The following is a 25,000-nucleotide window of genomic DNA, read 5'->3' on the forward strand; positions in this document are numbered from 1 at the left end:
GACATCATGGTGACGTCGAACGCGGCTGACGGGCACGGCAAATGAAAAGTGGCTTTGTAAAGTGGTTTTTGTAAAGTTTAAAATGTCAATAACTTGCAGGGGAGGGGGGGGGAGAGGGGCGGCGAGAGAGGAGGGGAGAGGGGGGAGAGAGAGGAGGGGGGAGAGAGCGGGGATGGGGAGAGAGGAGGCAGGAGGGGGGAGGGAGGGGAGGAGGGGAGGGGGGGTAGAGAGAAGAGAGAAGAGGGGAAGAGAAGGGGGGTGGGGGAGTAAAGATGGGAGAGGGGGAGGAGGAGAGAGAGTAGAGGAGTAGGAGGGGGAGAGGGGAAAGGAGAGAGAGGAGGAGGGGAGAGGTGTGGGGGGGAGGGGGAGAAGGGGGTGAGTGGAGGGAGAGGGGGTGAGAGAGGAGGGGGGGAGGGGGAGAGAGAGGAGATGGTGGAGAGGAGAGAGAGGATGGGGAGAGAGGGGGGGGGGTAGAGGGGGAGAGAGAGGGGGGAGAGGAGGAGGGGAGCCGTGCGGGCTGCGGGGCCCACGGCGAGCGGGCGGCGACCGAATGACTGCGAGTCGGAGGGGGAGGTGACGTAACTCAATGCGAGTGGAAAACAGTGCGCACAGGCCGAGCGACAGACCCATCGTAACGTCATCAGCTCGTTTATTTTCTAAGTTATTCGAAATTTTTTAACATTTTCATAAATAACTCGAGAAATAATGCATGAAATTTTCAGATAAGGCGATTTTTGACTTCACAGCGTAAATCTATTGGAATATGTAAAAATGTCACCGTTAGTGCGTCGTGTTTTCGAGGAGATGTGAATCGCACACGAACATCACACAAATAAATACACATCCAAGATCAGAATTTCCTTTCACTAGTATGTTACACATCCTAACATTCCAATTTATGGAAGTGATTCCGACAATTATTTTAAATCAATGATACCTGATTGCTGAACTCTATGCTAGAGGAAATTATTTCCTATGAGTTGCTTTGTCAAAGCTCTTTGTTATTTTGAGCACGGGTGTTGAATTTATTTTTTAATTTTCTCTATACTTGGGAGAAAAGCTCCAGTTCTTTCAATGTCTATGTGCAATAAAATATACCTTGTCCCTGATATCACATGGGAGAGCGAAAGCAGAGGTTCCAAGCCAAAATGGAAATAATTGAAATGCTGGAAGAAATTAGAAAGCATTTGTAGAAACATTGAAGTGATTTGACCAGAAATTTAGAAATCGGGTATGTTTTTATATTTTCGAGGAGAGAACAAAGGGAATTTGTACGATAGGATGAAGTTAGAGAAACTAAGTGATATATCGTGCCAGCTGGCTTGGATTATTGAAGGCCTGTGATCACAGCTGATCACTCTGGAGGACATGTGAACAGAAGGAGATAAATGAGGAGAGAGGAAGGAGAGGAAAACACAATGTTGGAAGTGTGAGATACAATATATTGCAGATTTAAAATTAGACAATGTTCGAAAAACTCGGATCAATTGACAAGTGTGATTAGAAAAATAATACATCACACATTCATAACTTTTGGTGAGAATTGGCCAAGGCTGATACATGCTGTGAAAGCTATTATTTGAAATAGTTGAACTCAGCTGTTGTACACTGCCGGCCGTGATGTGGAAGGTCAGATACTGTTTATTAACCTTGCATTGAATTTGTTTGAGGCCAAAGGCAGCGAGGCCATAGTGGAAATGGGATAGAAAACTAAAGTGGTAGGCAGTTGTGAGGTGTGGAGGGTATCTGGCAATGTGGGATCCTTGCAGATGGATTGGAGGTGTTGTACAGAGTGGTAACCCAACCTGTGTTGGGTTTCTCAAATGTAAGGGAGACATCATTGCGAGCACCAAATTCAGCTCAGTAGACTGGAAGAAATTGGAAGAAACCTGTAGTCAGGATCGAACCAGGATCTCTGGCGCTGTAAGGCCGCAACTTTACCTCTGCGCCACTGTGCCATCCCCAGTGAGGGGGTGATTGGTGCATTGATTTAACATAAATCCAGGATAATACCTCCCCCAATATGCTCTTCATTCTGCATTGGGAAAGGCAGCCTAGTTTTTCTCCTTGTGCAATGTGTGCTCATGAAATTGTAGCATTCTAGTCGTGAGAGTACCTCTGCACTCTTATGTCAGTACCATGTGTGAGACATGCTTTCCCCTCTTTTAACTTCTTCATTCCCAACTGAACATCCAAAATCCTTTGTCTGAAGAAGTCTGAAGAAGGGTCTCGACCCGAAACGTCACCTATTTCTTCTCTCCAGAGATGCGGTCTGTCCCGCTGAGTTACTCCAACATTTTGTGTCTATGTGAACATGAGAACCTTTACGTGTGGCTGAGATGGCAAATACTGCCATTTGAAGATTTGAGTTTAGGAGCAAGTCGTACTACAGTTGTACAGGGCCCTGGTGAGATTGTGTGCAATTTTGTGTGCAATATTGTGTGCAATTTTGTTCTCCTAATTTGAGGAAGGGCATTCTTGCTATTGAGGGAGTGCAGCGTAGGTTCACCAGGTTAATTCCCGGGATGGCGGGACGACATATGATGAAAGAATGGGTCGACTGGGCTTGTATTCACTGGAATTTATAATAATAATAATGGATGGGATTTATATAGCGCCTTTCTAATACTCAAGGCGCTTTACATCGCATTATTCATTCACTCCTCAGTCACACTCGGTGGTGGTAAGCTACTTCTGTAGCCACAGCTGCCCTGGGGCAGACTGACGGAAGCGTGGCTGCCATTCTGCGCCTACGGCCCCTCCGACCACCACCAATCACTCACACACATTCACACACATTCACACACAGGCAAAGGTGGGTGAAGTATCTTGCCCAAGGACACAACGACAGTATGCACTCCAAGCGGGATTCGAACCGGCCACCTTCCGGTCGCCAGCCGAACACTTAGCCCATTGTGCCATCTGTCGTCCCAATTTAGAAGGAAGAGAGGGGATCTTATAGAAACATATATAATTCTTAAAGGATTGGATAGGCTAGATGCAGGAAAAATGTTCCTGATGTTGATGGTGTCCAGAACCAGGGATCACAATTTAAGAATAAGGGGTAGGCCATTTAGGACTGCGATGAGGAAAAACCTTTTCACCCAGAGAGTTGTGAATTTCTGGAATTCCCTGCCACAGAAGGCAGTGGAGGCCAATTCACAGGATGTTTTCTAGAGAGAGTTAGATTTAACTTGGGGCTAAAGGAATCAATGGATATGGGGAAAAAGCAAGAACGGGGTACTGATTGTGGATGATCAGCCATGGCTCAAATTTTCAGAATTGTGGTCTCCAGCAGGATTCACTGATAGTGATTTGAAGGAACAACCCTGCTAAATTGAAGAGAACTGGGAAGACGTGAGGAACCAAACCCACCCGGTCCACGTCGGGACAGAGTTGTAATCTAAGATGAAAACTGCAAAGGTTGGGAAATACATGGGATGTGAACATGGGCGGAAACCTTATCCTTTCCCAGGGTTGAAATACCAGAGACGAGAGGGCATATCTTCAAGGTGTAAAGGAGATATGCGGGGCAAGTTTTGATTTACACAGAGATTGGTGGGTGCCTGGAACAGGCTGCCAGGGCTGGTGGTGGGTGTAAATATGATCGTGACATTTAAGAGGCTTTTAGATAGACACATGGATATCCAGGAGTGGAGGGATAGGGATCTTGTGCAGCTAGATGAGATTACTTTAGCACGGCATTATATTCAGCACAGACATTGTGGGCCAAAATGTCTGTTCCTTTGCTGTACTTTTCTATGTTTATGAGATCATATAGCATCTGAAGAGAAAGAAAGATCAGAAGCCCGAAACATTAATTATCATCAGATATTTTTTTTGGAGTTGTAATAAAGCCACACCCAAATAAAATGTATGTAATTATTTAAAAGATGTGGATCAGAAATACTGATTTACAATAAATGAGAAATTGTTTTAATGTAGCATTAATTTTTTTTCAATCCATTTTGAGTCGTGTGTCCAGCTAATACTGGGTTTGTGACACTGTCTGCAGACACTTGATCCGTCTTTAAAGAGATCCACATATCACTGCTGAGTATTTTTAGTGACTGTTATGTGGTCAGATGATTTTACATGGTTCCAGATGCTTCGAGGGTTCCCATATCATGACGCATGGTACAAGCTGGGTAGAAGAACCACTTTGTTTTTTCATGACTATAAATTGAGTGAATTCTGGTATTAATATTGAATAGTGTGACTTTCTGCAATGTCTGTGAACTGGTATTAAATTGTCAGAACAAAGAGCCATATTTTTGCATTTAACTTGTACTTGCTATTGGTAAGTTGCCAACTTAGAAGGCCCACAGAAAGCCCTTGTGGGTGTTCAAGAAGGAACTGCAGATGCTGGAAAATCGAAGGTACACAAAAATGCTGGAGAAACTCAGCGGGTGCAGCAGCATCTATGGAGCGAAGGAAATAGGTAACGTTTCGGCCCGAAACGTTACCTATTTCCTTCGCTCCATAGATGCTGCTGCACCCGCTGAGTTTCTCCAGCATTTTTGTGAAGCCCTTGTGGGTGTCCGTTTAAGAGTATTCTGTTTCTGATAATCGCCCATGGTGTGGATGCTCTTGTTTATGAGATAGTTGCCCCTACTTGATTAATATACTCACAGCAGAGATTAACAGCTGCAGAGTTGTAGACAGTTGCACATCTGGAATGGAACAAAATCAGATCTTTTATGATTCTAGTATTTTCTGACCAATTGTAATTACAATGTGCAAATCATCTATCTTTTTCTTAGTCTGCTAAATCACATAAACAATGTTTTGATTGTAAAATATTAAAAAAAAAAAAAAATCTGAAGTAAATGAGATTCTGACGTATTTCATATGATTGATGGGGGGAAATTGAATGAGTGCTTTCTCTCTAATTGCAGGCAAAATCAGAATCCAGTCAACATTTTTATCTATTCTAATATTTTAAATTGTAAAAGGAACATTTAAAGATTTTTGAACAAATCATGTCCTCTCGCTAAATTTAAAAAAAATAAGTGACTTAAAATAGCACACGCATTGCGGTACGTTGGCCCAATTAGTCTGGACTACATCCTACACTTCATCCTAGATCTTAGATATTTCCATTCCTTTGAAACCCAACAGTTTGCCACCTAATAATAGAACTTCGTGGATTGGTTTAATAGTCCATCAGCTTTTTTTTTACCTCTTGAGAACATACAGTGGGGTTAGGATTGGTGGGGGTGGGGAGAGAGGAGGATGGAAGGATAATGTTTCTGTGATCTGGGTTGGGGAAGGCAATTAGGAGATAATAAATAGAAGAGTGATATTGTGAATTTACAAAGGGAAAAGTGTGCTTTAGTTAATTGGAGAAGAACAACTTGATAATTGAAAGACAAAAAGCTGGAGCAACTCAGCGGGTCAGACTACATCTCTGGAGAAAAGGAATAGGTGACGTTTTTTCAGACTGAAGATGGGTCTCGACCCGAAAGATCACATACCAGCCTGAAGAAGGGTCTCGACCCGAAACGTCACCTAGCAGTTTGAAGAAGTGTTTCGATCCGAAACGTCACCTATTCCTTTGTGTCTATCTTCAGTTATAAACCAGCATCTGCAGTTCCTGCCCACACATTTCGTCTGCTCCACTGTGAAATCTCCTCAAGGTATGCCTACTTTGAAGAAGTTCTCTTCCTCGCTCTGACAAGCAGACTGAAGAAGGGTCTCAACCCGAAACGTCACCTAAAACTTTTCTCCAGAGATGCTCTGAACCGCTGAGTTACTCCAGTTTTTTGTGTCTAACTTCATCATTAAGTTGTAAGTAAATCTACTCGACATCATGCCCAGATTACAAATCATTAAATGGGGTAGCAGGCAAATAGATCCAAAAATAAAAACATAGATATTAACACAGCTACCTATATTGTGACTTATTCATGGCCCATTAGATATCTTCTAATGCACCTTTGGGTGAGAGAAGATAAACATGCAGCTGATACAAACCGTGTCCAATGTGACACCTCAGATTGGAGACACAAGGGACTGCAGATGTTGGAATCAGGAGCAAAAACAACTCGCTGGAGAAACTCGGAAGGTCAGGCAGCATCTGGAGAGAAAAAGGCAATTGATATTTTGGATTGAGACCGTTCAGCAACAAAGGACTCCACTTCTCCCTTCAAAACCTTTGTCACTACCTCCACTCTTTCCTCCTCCACCTGACTCCATCTGCTAACCAACCCCTTCCATGCCTGGATCCACCTATTGCTTGCCAACTCTCCCCCCCCCCCCCATCATTCCCACTCAGTTCTTTACATTGGCTTTCTCCCCTCTACTCTTCGAGTCCAGATGAAGGGTCTCGACCCGAGTCATCCTCTGTCCATTTCCCTCCACAGATGCTGCCTGAGTTCCTCCAGCAACTCTCCTTTTCCCCCTCTGTTGGTGGTGTTGGGCAATTTGTTTATTAGATTTGATTGGAGTTAGTCATATTTAATGTCCATAATTTGTAGAGAGATATCATAATTTAGTTTAGCAATTGAACAATTTCCTAACAGATAAAATCTAAAATATTCCTTCACCTTGATTCCAGTAAGTAGCTTGTAGTAAGTAGTAAGTAGTACGAAATGTGTATTTGCTTAGATATTAGGATTTAGTGCAATTCTGAATTTTTCACTAGGTTTCAAACTGGGATACGAGGAAAACAGAAGGAATTATATGTATAAATGGATGTGTGCAACTTCAAAGTAATATATTATAGGTTATGTATTAGTTCTGCATGATCAGTAGATGTGCTAGTGGAGAAACAGATGGTGGTTATTACTCAAACGTGCTGGATTAACTCAGCTGGTCAGGCAGCAAGTCTGGAGAACATGAATAGATGATGTTTTGGGTCAAGACCCTTCTTTAGACTACTAGTATACTTTTGAAGAGAAAACAGAAACTTGGGAGCCAGAGTTTTTAATTTAGGATAAGCAATACTGAGAAATACATTCGAAATGCTGTGTCAACTATTGAACTTTGGAACGTTTGCAAGGATAAGCGATTAGGCCTTTAGTTTAGTTTAGAGGTACAGCATGGAAACGGGTCTCTTGGCCCATGCAGTCCACGCCAACCATTGATCACCCGTTCACACTGATTCTATGTCATCCTGAATTTCCCATCCACTCCCTATATACTGGGGGCAATTTAATTTTCAGAGGCCAATTAACTTAAACCCGCATGTCTTTCGGATGCAGGATAAAACCGGAGCACCCGGAAGAAACTCACGCACTCACAAGGTGAGCGTGCAAACTCCACATAGCCAGCACCAGAGATCAGAATTGAAACCGGGTCTCTGGAGCTGTGAGGCAGCAGCTCTACCAGCTACGCCACTGCCCAAAACATGGAATACAGCACAGACCCTTCAGCCCAGAATGTGATGAAAATGGTACCAAGTTAAAGTAATATCCTCTGCCTACATTTATATCTCTGCATGGCCATGTGCCTATCTAAAAGTCTCAACGGTCAGAGACAGCTGTATGGGTTTTTTTTGCACTGGCCGGGATTTGAACCCGGGTCTCCCGCATGGTAGGCGGGAATTCTACCCCTGAACCACGAATGCTGTGGAATGAAATTGTATCACAGACCTGAACACATTTCCATGCCTCTGGTGGAGGAGAAAAAACAGATTGCTGAAAGAATTGACATTTATATTAACATTTTTACCAGCAATGCTTTTCAGAAAGTGGATATGTGGTAAACTTTGAGCTCCTCTGTACTTTTACAGAAATGCACTACTTTCCAGCTGGCGAGGAAGTGTTGTATTTTGGTAATAAACATCACGAAGAAGGGATAGTAATGAATATGATATCGCAGTCAGCACAGATGAGCACAGAGTCTCCCTTCAGTGTTCTTGGTAAGGATACGTCTGAAACTTTACGATCATAATTTGCTTTTTTTTTAAATTTAGTCAGTAAAGGATACTGGAGAAGATAAAGCACATGTTTCCAACTGTCTCTCTCTGTGCCATGTATCCTGATATTAAAATTATTAAGGGATTGGACACGCTAGATGCAGGAAACATGTTCCCGATGTTGGAGTCCAGAACCAGGGGCCACAGTTTAAGAATAAGGGGTAGGTCATTTAGAACTGAGAGGAGGAAAAACGTTTTCACACAGAGAGTTGTGAATTTGTGGAATTCTCGACCTCAGTAGGTAATGGAGGCCGATTCACTGGATGCATTCAAAAGAGAGTTAGATAGAGCTCTTAGGGCTAGCGGAATGAAGGGGTATGGGGAGAAGGCAGGAACGGGGTACAGATTGTGTATGATCAACCATGATCACATTGAATGGCGGTGCTGGCTCGAAGGGCTGAATGGCCTTCTCCTGCACCTATTGTCTATGTATCTATGTAATTGAATGAGGAATTACCTTGGTCCCTTGCAATTTGTTACTCTGCCATTCTCATTTCCCCATGTCCATCACAGACCCCTTCATCGAGATCTCCTGTGCAGTTTTATTTGGGGAATGGAGCTGAGGAAAAGGAAGAAAGATCTGCAATTTATATTTATACCAAAAAAATATGGTTCACCGATTTTCCAGTACCCTTGATTCCAGAGCCTTATCGTATTATCCAGTTTGCTGGCTCAGCAGAGGTCACGGCCTTGGAGGGGAGTGGGGGGGGGGGTTGGGGGAGTTGGCTATGGGAACGGTCCCACCAGCAGTGGTGTTCCAGAGCCCTGGCCACAGGGACAAATTCGAACCGCCGATCGGCACAGAAGTCCTGATGAGGTCAAGATCGGCCACCTCATCAGGGGGGGACTTCCGGAGGGGATTTCCAGTGCGCCCTCTTAATTTTGGAGGTGCCAGACCACCAGTTGCTGGAAGATCGGCAGCATACCTGTATGAAATATTGCTGCAGATGACCTAATCTTGAATAAAAAGAATGGTTTTAGGGATATTTTAAAGGAGGAAAGAGAAATAGAAAGACAGGGAGCTTGCGCTTAATATTAGAAACATAGAAACATAGAACATAGGTGCAGGAGGAGGCCATTCAGCCCTTCGAGCCAGTACCGCCATTCATTATGATCATGGCTGATCGTCCCCTATCAATAACCCGTGCCTGCCTTCTCCCCATATCCCTTGACTCCACTAGCCCCATATTCTAGTGCCTAGGACCTCAGTGTACAGCTGCCAATGTTGTGCACTGATAGCATCAGGAATCTTTTACCTCAATTGCATTATTTATATGTTGACAATAGTTATTTTTAAAAGAAGCCTTGTATTTGTAATACCCGATAATATCTCTGAGAAACCTTCAGAGTACTTTGCAGTTTATTTGTTACATTAGATTGCATTGACCATTTAAGCAGATGTGGCTACCATTACAGATGTGGGCACCATATCTGAGGAAGGATGTGTTGGCTCTGGAGAGGGTCCAGAGGAGATTTACAAGAATAATCCCAGGAATGAGTGAGTTAACATATGATGAGCGTTTGATGGCACTGGGCCTATATTTGCTGGAGTTTAGAAGAATGAGGGGGGACCTCATTGAAACGTACAGAATCGTGAAAGGCTTGGATAGAGTGGATGTGGAGAGGATGTTTCCATTAGTGGGGGAGTGTAGGACTAGAGGTCGTAGCCTCAGAATTAAAGAACGTTCATAGGAAGGAGATGAGGAATTTCTTTAGTCAGAGGGTGGTGAATCTGCAATTCTTTACCACAGAAGGCTGTGAGGCAAAGTCAGTGGATATATTTAAGGCAGAGATAGATAGATTCTTGATTAGTATGGGTGTCAGAGGTTATGGGGAGAAGGCAGGAGAATGGGATTAGGAGTGAGAGATAGATCAGCCATGACTGAATGGCAGCGTAACGTTTTGGGCTGAATGACCTAATTCTACTCCTATCACTTATGATCTTATGAACAAGTATTTATACTTACACAACGTGCTTAAAGCAGGAAGATGACCCACTATGAATGATAGGAATGCAACTGTACAAAAACAGACACCAAGCTAAAGACAATTAGGATGGTTGAACTAAAAGTTTAGTCACAGTGGTAGGTTGAAGAAGTTTTCTTGAAGAATGTGAGTAAGGTGGAGTGACAGAGAATTTTGACAAGGCATTTCTATGGTTTAGACGGTACGCAACTGAAGACGTGGTGGAGTGGAGAAAACAATCTGAAATTGCAATAAGACATTATTCTTTGCATTAAAAGCAGAAAATACTAGAAATGATTAGCACGTTAGGCTGTATTTCTGGAGAGAGAAACAGAGTTAATGTTTCGGATAATGATCTTTATCGGGAAAAGTTGCATGTTTTATGCTCAGGGAGATGAGAGAACAAAGGGGACATTTGTGATGGGAGAGTGAATGTGACAACGTTAACCATACAGGTTGGTGTCGATGGAGTGATTGGAAGAGATATGTTAATAGAGGCTCATTTGTCCAGAGTGGGTGTTGAGGGCCTGTCCCACTTGGTGATTTTTTTCAGCGACTGCCGGCGTCATTTCAGGGTCGCCAAAAGATTTTGGAACATTTCAAAATCCAACGGCGACAAAAAAAATGTTGCGACACGTCAATACGTCATCACGCCGCAAATTTTTCGGTGACCTGATGCGTCAGTCAATTATGCCGGCAGTCGCCGAAAAAATCGGCAAGTGGGACAGACTCTTAAGTAAAAGATAATGACTGGGACAAAAGGTAAAGAAATATGCTTGAATTATGAGGTACAGAATACAGCTGTTGTTGAGAATCTGAAGCAAAAAGAGAAGGTTGGAAAAGGCCAGCAAGTCAGGTGACATGTATAGAGAGAGAGAGAAAGAGAGAAAGAGATCCAGGTTGACGATCTTGTGGTGAACTTGGCCACTTCGGACACAAACTTGAACTTGTTGAATTCAATAGGGTCCTGACAACTATAACATTCCTACATGGAAGTATTGAGCCCGGGCATCAGTGGAACAAAGATGAAGAGGTCAAAGTGGGAATGACCAACTGAGTTGAGGTATTCTGCAGAGTCTTCACCCAATCAGCATTCAATTTCTCTGAAGAAGAGAAGGCCACATAAGCACTAAATTAATTGGAATAAATTGGAAGTGTAAGTGAATGAGCGTTTGGGTTCCTAATGAGAAAGGAAGAGGTTTAAGGACAGGTGTTGCAGCATCTGCCACTGTGAGGAAAGGGTGTCGAGGAAGAGAAGTTGAGTATGGATGATGATGGAAGAGTGAACTAGGGAGTCATGAAGGGACCAGCTGAAAGTTCAATGGTTCCTTTACTATCACGTTTACCAAGGTACACAGATCAGTAAGATTGCCATACAATAAGTAAAATATACATAGAAACAGCCCACTGAGTCTATATGCAAGTGTTTCCAGGTTTTGGCGCCATTTCACAGTCCCAACTGCAGCTGGTCGTCAAAGACCGTTACGGTTGTCGCCTTCATCCGGTTGTCCTGTGAACCGTCAACCCTCGCGTCACCCGGCCATCTTCAATCTCCCAGAGGTTGAACCTTTCACAGCCGAGCTTGAGGGTGTGGGAAGTAAGATCCCCAGTGCACAGTAGAGAGCATGCTGACCGGTTGCATCGTGGCTTGGTTCGGCAATTTGAGCGCCCTGGAGAGGAAAAGACTACAAAAAGTAGTAAACACTGCCCAGTCCATCATCGGCTCTGACCTTCCTTCCATCGAGGGGATTTATCGCAGTCGCTGCCTCAAAAAGGCTGGCAGCATCACCAAAGACCCACACCATCCTGGCCACACACTCATCTCCCTGCTACCTTCAGGTAGAAGGTACAGGAGCCTGAAGACTGCAACAAACAGGTTCAGGAATAGCTACTTCCCCACAGCCATCAGGCTATTAAACCTGGCTCGGACAAAACTCTGATTATTAATAACCCATTTTCTGTTATTTGCACTTTATCAGTTTATTTATTCATGTGTGTATATATTTATATTATGGTATATGGACACACTGATCTGTTTTGTAGTAAATGCCTACTATGTTCTGTGTGCTGAAGCAAAGCAAGAATTTCATTGTCCTATACAGGGACACATGACAATAAACTCACTTGAAGATTGTGCTGACCTTTTACATCAGTACCGTTTTCCTGAGCTATCCCCCCATCCCTTGATTTCTTTAATATAATCTTTTGATTTCTGGCCTTTGAGGGGACCGGGCACGATGTATTCAAATTTGCTAATGGTGCAAATCTGGCTGCCATTGTGTATTGTGAGGAGGATGCAGAGAGGTTTGAAGGGGAAATGAGTGGGTGAGAACGTGGCATATGGAGTATAATGCGGAAAAGCGTGACGTCATCCACTTCAGTGGAAAAACATAAGAACAGAGTTCTATTTTAAATGGTGAGAGTTGGTGTTAAAAGCTAAAATTGAACGCAGTTACAGAAAATCAATCTGAACGCAAAGGCTATGTTGGTCTTTGTTGGAAGTGGATTTAATTGCAGAAGCAAATGTGTCTTCCTGAAATGTGTGAAAGCCCAGGTGAGACTGCACCTGGAACATTTGTATACAGGTGAAGTCACACTTCCAATGAAGAATATACTTGCTGCTGTGCAGTGAAGGTGCAGATAGATGTTCCTTTACGAGAGGGGAGATTGATCGATGATAACAAAGCACGCTGGCCCGATATGCCCAAATTTATTTTTTAAAAAGGAGAGATTATCTTGCTGAAAGATGTAAATTCCTAAAGGACTTGACAGGGTAGATGACAGGATGATAGTTCCCCACATTAGGTTTTCTCAATTAGTGGTCAAAGTTTCAAAACAATTCCTTCATCCTGAGGACAACAAATCTTTCAATACCTCTGCTCATCTATACTAACCAAATATCCATCAACATCAATCCCATTTTTATCCCAACCACAATTCTATCAACTCCACACAGATTTTACCACTCACCTACACATTAGGGGTAAGTTGCAATGGTCAATAAACCTACTAACCTGCATGTCATTGGGATGTGGGAAGAAACCAGAACACCTGGAGGAAACCCATGTAACCACAGGGAAACGTGCAAACTTCACACATACAACACTGGAGGTCAGGATTGAACTCAGGACCTGTGCATATTACTTCCCAAATCCAAATAACACATTCAAGATCTTTGGAGAACAAAGGCAAGTTGATGAATGGTCACAATTTGTCAGAGCCGGCCGGTATGTCAAATGTCTGTGTTTTGGAGGGAGATAGGCGTTGATGGCCAGTTTGAGGTGGAGTAGAACAGGAACTGTTAGAAGGAACTGTTTGTAATAATTGTGTGCTAATGGAACAGTTTACAGAAGAAGATGAACACCGATAAAAAATGGAAAATGTGCTGGAAAAACATGTGGTCATTTCACCTAAATGTTGATGCCAGCAATTCTTTATTAAAGTATTTAAAATTAAACTAGTGGGACAACGCTTCTGATTAATATATATAATTCTTTCCCAGATTGACATTATTTGAAAACCTTTTGCCTTTCAGAACATGGCATTGCCAAATGAGGCATGTTGATGTTTGACATAATTGTTTGCTATTTCTTGCAGACACAATGGAAAGACCAGGTGCAGAGGAGCAATTGAAGTTTGAACCCATGCGATCACCTGCACATGAAATGAAGAGCCCAACATTGTCTTGCCACGAACTGCACCACCTAAACTCTCCGACTGAAGGTACAGGTAGGCATTGTGACAGGAGTATAGAATCATCTTTCACCTAGCAAACAGCTAACAATGGCATGTTTCCTTTATCATTGTTATTATTTTGCATATCTTTCATTCATTTGTTCTATATCTCGCTACATCACTATCCATATCTCTCATTTCTCTTTCTCCTGACTAGTCTGAGAATGTGTCGAAACCCCGAAACGTCACCCTTTCCTTCTCTCCAGAGATGCTGCCTGTCCCGCTGAGTTTCTCCAACGTTTTGTGTCTATCTTCGGTTTAAACCAGCATCTGCAGTTCCTTTATACTCATGGAATCATCTTGTCTTGATTTGGACTTTTGGTTTAGTGCATTAATTATGTGATTTGTTTAGTTGGTTCTAATCAGGGATATTTGCATTCCTGAAAATTGCTATCATGATTTGTCATACAGTATTTTAAATGAAATGGGTCATTAAAGAAGCAGTGGAAAAATATGTTACCTTTAAAGCACAGCAAATATTTGCTCTTGTAATGAAGCATGTCATAAAAGTTTGTTTAAGAATTTGGGTCAAAGTTTATTGAAACATACACGTTTTTTGGAGTAATGAGTTATGAATATCACGGTACTGGTTGATTTACTGCACTTATATTTCCAGAAGCATGTTGTTGTGAAATAAAAACTCATGGTTCAGGAAGTAACATATTGGCACAGATTGAGGATTAGGCAGCTCTCAACAAATATAAGAAACAGGAGCCACTTGGCCCTCTGAGCCTCCTCTTGCAAAGAGCCGATCTTCTACTTCAATGCCATTTTTCCTCACTATGCGGTGTCCCTTGAATATCATAATGTTTAAAACTACTGGCCTGATAATGGCGAAAAATCGAATACTTAAATTTTGGAAACACACATCAGTCCCTACTGTAAAGATGTGGATCACAAACATGTCCGAGACACTACATTTGGAAAATATTAGGCTTGTCTTGTCAGAAAAACCAGATCAATTTTTCAAGACATGGACACCCTTCACTGAATTCTTATAAGGATAGTATGGCGCAACACAAATTTGGATTTAAATCCAACTATGGGTTGGGTGAGGTGGGTGGGGAGGATGAGGGGCAGGTATATCTCCACTTTTTTATTATTTTTTCCTTCTCATATCTTTGTTCGCTCTTTGGCCACACTACTTTGGTAGTCTAGGGGTCCTATCTTTTCACTTTTCACTTTTTCTCTCTTGCTCTTTCTCTTTTCTTTTCCCTTATTTTCAGGTTAAAAGATCAAAATTGAAGCTGTACAATAATTGTATAATTTTACATGCCGAATTTTACATACATTGTACAATTTCTTCTAGTAAAAATAATTTTAAAATAAAATAAAAATAAATAATGTTTATAACTACAATTAATATGCCAACTCTTAAAAATCAGAAGACTTGAGGACTGGACCTCCACAGCCCCGTGTGATACAAGAGTGCAAAGATTCACTATTCTTTGCACAAAGAAATGTCTCCTTATTTTAATCCTATACATCCTTACTTTTGTTTTGATACTGTAAGCCCTGGCCCTTAATTCCTCTGCTGGGAAAAAAAATGTAATTCCTAGACCTAGCCTGCTGGCCCTTGTAAGTTCCAGTATGTCCTGCATTCATAGAACATAAAACAGTACAGCACAGGCACACAATGTTTGTGCTGAACATGTGCCAAGACCAACTCTTACCTGCCTGCATCCGATTCATATCCTGCATATTAATGTGCCAATCTAAAACCCTCTTAAATGCTACTATCGTATCTGCCTCCACCACCAGCAATGCGTTCAGGCAATCTCCACCCACTGTTAAAACAAAACTGCCCCGCACATTTCCTTTAAACTTTACCCCTCTCACCTTAAAGCTATGTCCTCTGGTCTGACATTTCCAACTTGGGAAAGCGGGTTCCGACTGTCTACTCTAACTATGCCTCTCATAATTTTATATACTTCTCTCTGGTCTCTCTTCAACCTCCGACGTTACAGAGAAAACAATCTTAAGTCTGTCCAACCTCTCTTTGTAGCTAATACACCCTAAACCAGACATCATAATGGTAAACCTCCTCTGCAGTCTTTTCTCGGGAAGCCTCCACATTTTTGCTGCATTGGGACGACCAGATCGGCATGCAAAACTCCAAATGTGACTTAACCAAAGTCCTATAAAGCTGCATCATTACCTTTTGACCATTCTATTCAATGCCACAATCAATGAAAGCAAGCATGCAATATGCCGTCTATACCACTCTGTCTACCTGTGTTGTCACTTACAGAGTGTTGTTGAGGGTCTCACCATGAATTGTACATTTTCTTGCATTTGACCTCCCAAAGTGCAACACCTCGCATTTGCTTGGGTTAAACTGCACTTGTCTTTTCTCTGCACATTTCTGTAACTGATATATGTCCCACTGTATACAAAAAGCAATCCTCACATTCCACTCCCGAGGTGAGGGAGCGGGGTCACACCGAGGTACTTAGGGATCTGGATGTCCTTGTGTATTATTGCAAAGGCTGGTATGTAGGCCAGGAAGTAATTGGAAAACTCAAATTGTAGGAAGTTTAAGCTGCAGTAACATTGCGGATTACTGAGACCACATGGAGTACTGCATACATTATTGGTCCCCGTTTTCAGGAAGGATGTATATACTATTGAAACAGTTCGAAGAAGGTTAACCAATCTGATACCTGGAATGGGAGAGATTGGTTATGTTTCCTCTTGAGGGAGAATCTAGAACTTGGGACCACAATTTAAAATAAAAGGGTTTGCGTATTCACATGTGATGGGAATTTTTTCTCTGAGGTTTAGAAGTGTTTAGGACTCTTCCTCCGGACTATGTCAGCAGAATCTTAAGGCAGGTTCTTGATAAGGAGGTGATGGTTTACCATTGATTGGCACGCAGCGTTGGTGTTAGATCTGCCATTAAATTGTTCTGAATGGCATTGTTGGCTTGAGGATCTCAGTGGCCTTCTCTGTCTCCTAATTCATGTTCGTATGGCCCCTTCCTTCCTGGAAGCAAATCTATCCTTCCCTACCATGGTCCATGTGTGCTCCTGAACCACAGGAGTGTTGTTGACTTTAAATTACCCATTGAAATAAGCTATATAGTTCTGAGGCATTTAGGGATCCCTATGACCTGTGTATAATGCTGCATCTGTGCTAATATATTACCACCCCAGGCAATAACTTTGTACGTGAAGCCTTAACAAATATCTTTTCAAAATACACTTGTTTCAATAGACAATAGGTGCAGGAGTAGGCCATTCGGCCCTTCGAGCCAGCACCGCCATTCAATGTGATCATGGCTGATCATCCCCAATCAGTTCCCCGTTCCTGCCTTCTCCCCATATCCCCTGACTCCGCTATTTTTAAGAGCCCTATCTAGCTCTCTCTTGAAAGTATCCAGAGAACCTGCCTCCACCGCCCACCATCTGAGGCAGAGAATTCCACAGACTCACCACTCTCTGTGAGAAAAAGTGTTTCCTCGTCTCCGTTCTAAATGGCTTACCCCTTATTCTTAAACTGTGGCCCCTGGTTCTGGACTCCCCCAACATCGGGAACATGTTGTCGGGAAGACTCTACTATTTGAGTCTTGCTAATTATGTCTTCAGTGACATATGGAATTGTGTGGCAATAAATTCTATCAATCAAAATTCAAATAAAACCACATTGATTTGACGTAATTTTATTGAATATTCACCTCCTTGTCCATGGTTTCCAGAATTTTGCTGATAACAAAGCCAACTGGTCTGAAATTTTCTATTTATTATTTTCCTTTGTTTTTTTTTAAACAAGCTTGTTAATATTCTAAAGATAGACACAAAAAGCTAGAGTAACTCAGCGGGTCAGACAGTATCTCTGGAGAAAAGGAATAGGTGACGTTTGGTGTTGAGACCCTTCTTCAGACTGAAAGTCAGGGGAAAGGGAAATGAGAGATATAGACAGTGATATAGAGATATAGAACAAATGAATGAAAGGTGCAACAAAGTAACAATCATGAAGGAAACAGGCCATTGTTAGCTGTGTGCTAGGTGAAAACGAGTTACAGACAATGAGACTCACCAGGACGACATTGAAACGTAATATTCAAGTTGGACTATTTCAGAGCCTAGGAAATTGTGGAAGATCATCACTAATGTTCCTACCACAGTGCATTCAGAAAGTATTCAGACCCCTTCACTTTTTCCACATTTTGTTGCGTCACAGCCTTCATTTAAAATTGATTCCATTTTTTTTTTACCATCAATCTACACACAATACCCCAGAATGAAGAAGTGAAAACAGGTGTTTAGAAATGTTTGCAAAGTAATTAAAAAGAAATAACTGAAATATCACATTTACATAAGTATTCAGACCCTTTGCTATGAGACTCAAAATTAAGCTTAGGTTCATCCTGTTTCCATTGATTATCCTTGAGATGTTGCCACAACTTGATTGGAGTCCAGCAGTGGTAAATTAAATTGATTGGACATGATTTGGAAAGGCACACACCTGTCTATATAGGGTCCCACAGTGGACAGCGCATGTCAGAGCAAAAACCAAGCCATGAAGACAAAGGAATTGTCCGTAGACCTCCGAGACAGGATTGTATCGAGACACAGATCTGGGAAGGGTATAAAACAATTCTGCAGCATTGCAGGTCCCGAAGAGCACAGTGGCCTCCGTCATTTTTAAATGGAAGAACTTTGTAACCACCAGGACTCTTCATAGAGCTCTTCATAGAGTTGGCCGCCCGGCCAAACTGAGCAATTGGGGGAGAAGGGCCTTGGTTAGGGAGGTGACCAAGAACCCGATGGTCACTCTGACAGAGCTCCAAAGTTCCTCTGTGGAGATGGGAGAACCTTCCAGAAGGACAACTATATCTGCAGCACTCCACCAATTAGGCCTTTATGGTAGAGTGACCCGTGAAGCCACTCCTCAATAAAAGGCACTTGACAGCCCACTTAGAATTTGCCAAAAGCCACCTAAAGGACTCTCAGACCATGAGAAACAAGATTCTCTGGTCTGATGAAACCAAGATTGAACTCTTTGGTCTGAATGCCACGCGTCACGTCTGGAGGAAACCAGGCACCGCTCATCACAGTGAAGCATTGCGGTGGCAGCATCATGTTGTGGGGGTGTTTTTTCAGCGGCAGGAACTGGGAGACCAGGCAGGGTACAACATCTGACTGTCACTTGACACCCGAGGCAAACTACTGAGCTCTGTCATGGGAGGAGATTACCAAGCGGACCAAGTAAAAGATTCAAGAGTCTGTTCAAAGCCTCCTAAAAGAGTGCAACATCCCCACTGACTACAGGGATCTCTGGTCATGATCACTGAAAGTGGGGATGCTATTCTGGATGGTATTGGGAACTTTGAGTCTGTACAAAGGGAGCACAGGAGCTCCGTGTAAAGAAAACTACCCACCTGCCTGTCGCTTTGGGCATCTCTTACCCAATCTATGACCACATTTGCCGCCTCAGAACCCACCAGAGTAGAGGTGTTATCCTTGATTTTGAAATAGAAGCAAAGAAAGTACACTGAATAGTGATTGACAGTAGGAAACTCAGCAAAAAAAACACACTGGATAGTAATCGGTAGGAAATATTGCTGACTTTTTAAGTCTTCTCTAGGCAGAGACCAAGACGCCAATTTTAACTATTGGCTTTGGAAGTGAATAAGATAGTGTACGATTTAGGATGAAATGGTTAAATACCTGAATGGGTGGATAGTTTCACAGAATCACAATATACAGTAATTTTTGGGTAGGAAGGAACTGCAGATGCTGGTTTTCTCCAAAGATAGACACAAAATGCTGGAGTAACTCAGCGGGACAGGTAGCGTTTCTGGAGAGAAGGGATAGGTGACGTTTCGGGTCGAGACCTTTCTTCAGACTGAGAGTCAGGGGAGAGGAAAACGAGAGATATGGAAGGGTACAAAGAGGTGTGAAAAGAACAGATCAAAGTAGACGATGATCAAGGAAATGTACAATGGTTCATTGTTGGCTGAGGGGAAAATGACAACGAGGCATACATCAGCAGGACGGTGAAACTGGTGAAATTTGGGGATTTGGCCAGATGGACAGCAGAGTTTGTAATTCTAATGTAATTCCATGTTCTTCTGTTATTCCATACTGAATCAAGACAAGTAGTTGCAGAATAATTGCTACAGCATGGAATGGGACCATTTGGCCGTTCTAAGTTTATGCTGATTTCTGCAAGAGCAATCCAGCTAATTCTGGTCAGTGCTCTCAGCTCTTCAGATATGCTCCTTTTAACTTTTAAGTGCTGATTCAGTTCCCTGTGAAAGCTATCATTGAATCTGCCTCCACTATCTTGTCAGACAGTGAATTCCAAATGCCAATTCCATGAGTTTTGTTTTTAAAGTAAGTTGTCTTATCTTGTTTGTTCTTTTGTACCTTAAATCTTTGCCATCTAGTTCTCAACTTTTCCATTAATGGGAGGACCTTCTCTTGGTCTAGACCCTGGATTATTTGGAATTCTTTTGCTAGAACTCCCCTTGACCTTTCTCTTTCTAAAGGGAATAATCTTCACTTTTGGATCGTTGTAAAATAAATCCCACACACGGGAAATCAATCCTGCATCTTCTCCAAGGCCTTCATGTTAGGTTCGAACCTGATGATCCACCTGACTCCTCATACTGACATATCATGTAGTTCCCATGGTAACGCTAACCTTACGTGACACTGCTGGTAAAATTGTGCTTCAGGCCTCATTGCTGTGATGTCCCATGAAGCGGAATGATGTATGCCAAGTGGCCTCTGGTGGTGGATAATTGTCATGGAGCTATACAGCATAGAGACAAGCCCGTTGCTCCAACTCATCCACACCGACCAAGTTACGTGACACGAGCTAGTCCCACTTGCCTGGGCCTGGCCCTGGCCCACACCTTTCCTATCCTATGTACCTGTCCTTTAAATGTAGTATTTGTATTCACCCTACTACTTCTTCTGGAGCACATTCCATATGCTCATCACCCACTATGTAAAAAATGTTACCCCTTATGTCCTTTTTAAATCTTTCCCTCTCACCTTAAACCTATGCTCTCTGGTTTTCGTTTCCCATGCATTGGGGAAAAGACTGGCTTATGATTTTATATTGACCGTTTAATTTAAAATTGACCTATAATAGCTCATGGTTTTATAAACCTCTTAGGTCACCTCTCAGCCTCCTATACTGCAGGGCAACAAGAACTCAGACTATCCAAACTGTTCTTATAACTCAAACATTCCACACCTAGTAAAGACCTTACATCTTTCTTGAACCCTTTCCAGATTAATGACATCCTTCCCATAGCTGGGCGAACAGAACTGTGCACAGTACTCCAAGTGTGGTCATAGCAGCATTTTGTACGGCAGTAACATGATGCCCCAACATCTGTACTCAAAACCCTGACTGATGAAGGCAAGTGTGCCACAACTGCCTTCTTCACACCCCTATCTAGCTCTGTCGTCACCTTCATGGAACTATGTACCTGCACACCTATTCTACTGCCCTAGGCTCTACCATTTACTGTGGAAGTCCTGCCAAAGTTTGTCCTACCAAATTGCAACACCTCACGTTTATATGAATTAAACTCCATCTGCTATTCCTTGGCCGATTTGATCAAGATCACTTTGTAATCACTGCTCACTATACTTTGGCAGGACTTCCACAGTAAATGGAAGAGCCTGGGGATTAGAATAGGTGTGCAGGTACATAGTTGTATAGGGCCCTGGTGAGACCACATCTGGAGTATTGTGTACAGTTTTGGTCTCCTAATTTGAGGAAGGACATCCTTGTGATTGAGGCAGTGCAGCGTAGGTTCATGAGATTGATCCCTGGGATGGCATGACTGTCATATGAGAAAAGATTGAAAAGAGTTGGCTTGTATTCACTGGAGTTTAGAAGGATGAGGGGGATCTTATAGAAACGTATAAAATTATAAAAGGACTGGTCAAGCTAGATGCAGGAAAAATGTTCCCAATGTGGGGCGAGTCCAGAACCAGGGGCCACAGTTTAGAATAAAGGGGAGGTCATTTAAGACTGAGGTGAGAAAAAACTTTTTCACCCAGAGAGTTGTGAATTTATGGAATTCCCTGCCACAGTGGGCAGTGGAGGCCAAGTCACTGGATGAATTTAAGAGAGCTCTAGGGGCTAGTGGAGTCAAGGGATATGGGGAGAAGGCAGGCACGGGTTATTGATAGGGGACGATCAGCCATGATCGCAATGAATGGCAGTGCTGGCTCGAAGGGCCGAATGGCCTCCTCCTGCACCTATTTTCTATGTTTCTATACTACCAATTTTAGTGTCATCCACAAACTAGCTTACCATGCCACCTATATTCGTATCCAAAATTGTTAATATAAATAACGAACAACAATAGACCCAGCACCAACCCCAATAGTACACCACTAGTTACAGTTCTCCAGTGTGAAAAACAACCCGCCACCCCAAACCCTCTGTTTCCTCCTTTCAAATCAATTTTATATCCATTTGGCTAGCTTGCCCTGGATCGCATGTGATCTAACCTTCCAAACCAGCCCAACATATGGCATCTTGTAAAAAACCTTGCTAAAGTCCATATAGGCAACGTTTACCACTTTGCTCCCATCAATCTTATTGATCTTCTCTTCAAAAAATAACTATCAAACAAAGACATGATTTCCCACACACAAAGCCATGCTGTCTGTCTTTGCCTTTCCAAATGCATGTAGATCCTATCTCTCAGGATCCCCTCCACGGCACGATACGATAGAACTTTATTTATCCCAGGAAGGAAATTGATCAGCCAACAGTCATAACACGCAAGATACATGAAACATGAAACTAAAATGATGAGTGGAAAGGGTTGGGGATGTGCAAAGATGGGGGTGGGGGGGAGGGGAGTGGATTCAGTCTACCCCTCGAAGGGGGAGGAGTTATACAGTTTGATAGTCGCAGGGAAGAAGGATCTCCTGTGGCATTCTGCGCTGCACCTTGGTGGAACCCGTCTGTTGCTGAAGGTACTCCTCAGGTTGACCAGTGTGTCATGGAGGGGGTGAGCTGTATTGTCCAAGACCACCTCCCATGAATCTACCTCCGCCCTCAGTAACAACCACTGATGTTGAGCCTACTGGTTTGTAATTCCCAGGATTTTCCTCGCAGCCTTTCTTAAAGAGATTCACAAAATTAGCCACCTTCCAGTCTTTTGGCACTTCACCTTTGTCCAGTCAATGTGTCAGCCTCGATAACAATCAGCACGGGAGCAACTCAAGGCTGCGTGCTCAGCCCCCTGCTGTACTCACTCTATACTCATGACTGCGTAACCGGTCACAGTGCGAACTCCATCATCAAGTTCGCTGATGACACCACTATTGTGGGACGTATCACTGATGGGGATGAATCAGAGTATAGAAGAGAGATCGAGCAACTGTCCATATGGTGCCAGCACAATAACCTGGCCCTCAACACCAGCAAAACCAAGGAACTGATTGTGGACTTTGGAAAGGAGTAGGATGGGGACCCACAGCCCCGTTTATATCAACGGGTTGATGGTTGAAAGGGTCAAGAGCTTCAAATTCCTGGGGGTGCACATCTCTGAAGATCCTACCTGGTCCGAGAACACTAATCCAATTATCAAGAAAACTCATCAGCGCCTCTACTTCCTGAGAAGATTACGGAGAGTCGGTTTGTCAAGGAAGACTCTCTCTAACTTCTACAGGTGCACAGTAGAGAGATGCTGACCGGTTGCATCGTGGCTTGGTTCGGCAACTTGAGCGCCCTGGAGAGGAAAAGACTACAAAAAGTAGTAAACACTGCCCAGTCCATCATCGGCTCTGACCTTCCTTCCATCGAGGGGATTTATTGCAGTCGCTGCCTCAAAAAGGCTGGCAGTATCATCAAAGACCCACACCATCCTGGCCACACACTCATCTCCCTGCTACCTTCAGGTAGAAGGTACAGGAGCCTGAAGACTGCAACAACCAGGTTCAGGAATAGCTGCTTCCCCACAGCCATCAGGCTATTAAACCTGGCTCGGACAAAACTCTGATTATTAATAACCCATTATCTGTTATTTGCACTTTATCAGTTTATTTATTCATGTGTGTATATTTTTATATAATGGTATATGGACACACTTATCTGTTTTGTAGTCAATGCTTACTATGTTGTGCTGAAGCAAAGCAAGAATTTCATTGTCCTATACAGGGACACATGACAATAAACTCACTTGCATCTTGATACAAATATTTCTGCCATTAAGTCCGTAATTTCCACTCTTGTTTTTCACAATGTCCTAGAAATAGATTCTGCTCCATTCTCAAGACTCTTCCTATGGCCTTATGGTGGGTTATGCCCTTGGAAGAATCTCACCTTTTTTCTTTCAGCCAGCCTGCAAACTGCGCTTTGCTCCTATTGCAACTTTGCTTGCCTGCCTATTTATGAGAATTGCAACATACAATGCTTCATGCATTCCTTTCCTTTTGCTTCACAAATTAACGTTTGCCTTGATAACTGTTTCTAGGATATCTCTAGTTATCAGGCATGTTTCAAAACAGTCAAAATAGAAGTAAGAAAATGTTTACTGAAAATGCATTTGAAAATAAATTATGTGACATTAAAGAAACCAATTACCTGCGCTTGCATTTTCAATAAAGTTTGATGATTCCATTCAAATTAATGAGGTCACTGCGTATACCAGGAATGTGCTGGTCTAGAGACTCTGCTACGCCTCGGCTCAGCACAACTGAGCTTTGCCCTGGACACGATGATGCATCCAGCAGCAGAGCAAGAAGTCAGATGGCTGACATCTAACATCCAGCTTGTTCCTGATTTGTGTGTTCCAAAAGCCAGCTGTTGCCCAGCTGCTGCGCCGACTTCTGTGTGAACTCGTACTTTCTCAGCTGGGAAGACCCTGCATTTTCTAAAGGTTCATTATATCCTCTTCACTTTGGTGTTATGCATCTTCATTTATGAAAGTTGGGTAAATAAAATGCTTGGGGTGTGCTATAAAAACACTAGTGTAGATGGGACATGTTGGTCGGTGTGGGCAAGTTGGGCCGAAGGGCCTGTTTCCACACTTCATGACCCTATCACTCGATCTCGCTGAGGTGAAGGTAAGTTTTATATGTGAGCTGTATGGTTTGAATAATAATACTGTCATCCAAATATTAATAAAACAAAATTCTCCCCCTGAACATCTTGCAGAAGAGCCAACATTTGAAGAAAGCCCAGAAGTGACCCAGCTTTCTTTTGAAGAAATGGCTTCTCAGCAAGGAGAAATGCTTGATACTACTCTTGAAACCAGAGGTATAAAGAGGCAAAGAGTTGGATCAAACTCAGCATTTGACTGCTATTGTCGAACTTTGTGTACTGCTTACTTGGATGTTTCTCAGTTTTCTACCTTACTATGAAAACTTTCAGTTATTCATTTCTCTGCAT

The 25,000-nt window shown here is 42.7% G+C and overlaps 1 protein-coding gene and 1 non-coding gene across 20 annotated transcripts in view; one reads left to right on the top strand and one right to left on the bottom strand.

The window, feature by feature from the left end:
• The window catches only part of map4 (microtubule associated protein 4), a 250,747-nt gene that overhangs the window by 134,473 nt on the left and 91,274 nt on the right, over window positions 1–25,000 (top strand). For 9 of the 19 annotated variants that reach the window (XM_033020304.1, XM_033020312.1, XM_033020324.1 and 6 more), the window contains 3 exons: window positions 7,736–7,864; window positions 13,484–13,615; window positions 24,767–24,868. In XM_033020304.1, the coding sequence (XP_032876195.1) occupies window positions 7,736–7,864; window positions 13,484–13,615; window positions 24,767–24,868 (363 nt within the window). The remainder of the gene's footprint in view (window positions 1–7,735; window positions 7,865–13,483; window positions 13,616–24,766; window positions 24,869–25,000) is intronic. The other 10 variants (XM_033020310.1, XM_033020318.1, XM_033020320.1 and 7 more) reach the window with 6 other exon arrangements.
• Window positions 7,500–7,570, bottom strand: trnag-acc. Its single transcript has one exon. It is a non-coding gene; the product is annotated as a tRNA-Gly (tRNA).

Source organism: Amblyraja radiata, chromosome 4, assembly GCF_010909765.2.
Source record: "Amblyraja radiata isolate CabotCenter1 chromosome 4, sAmbRad1.1.pri, whole genome shotgun sequence".
Taxonomy (NCBI): Eukaryota; Metazoa; Chordata; class Chondrichthyes; order Rajiformes; family Rajidae; genus Amblyraja; species Amblyraja radiata.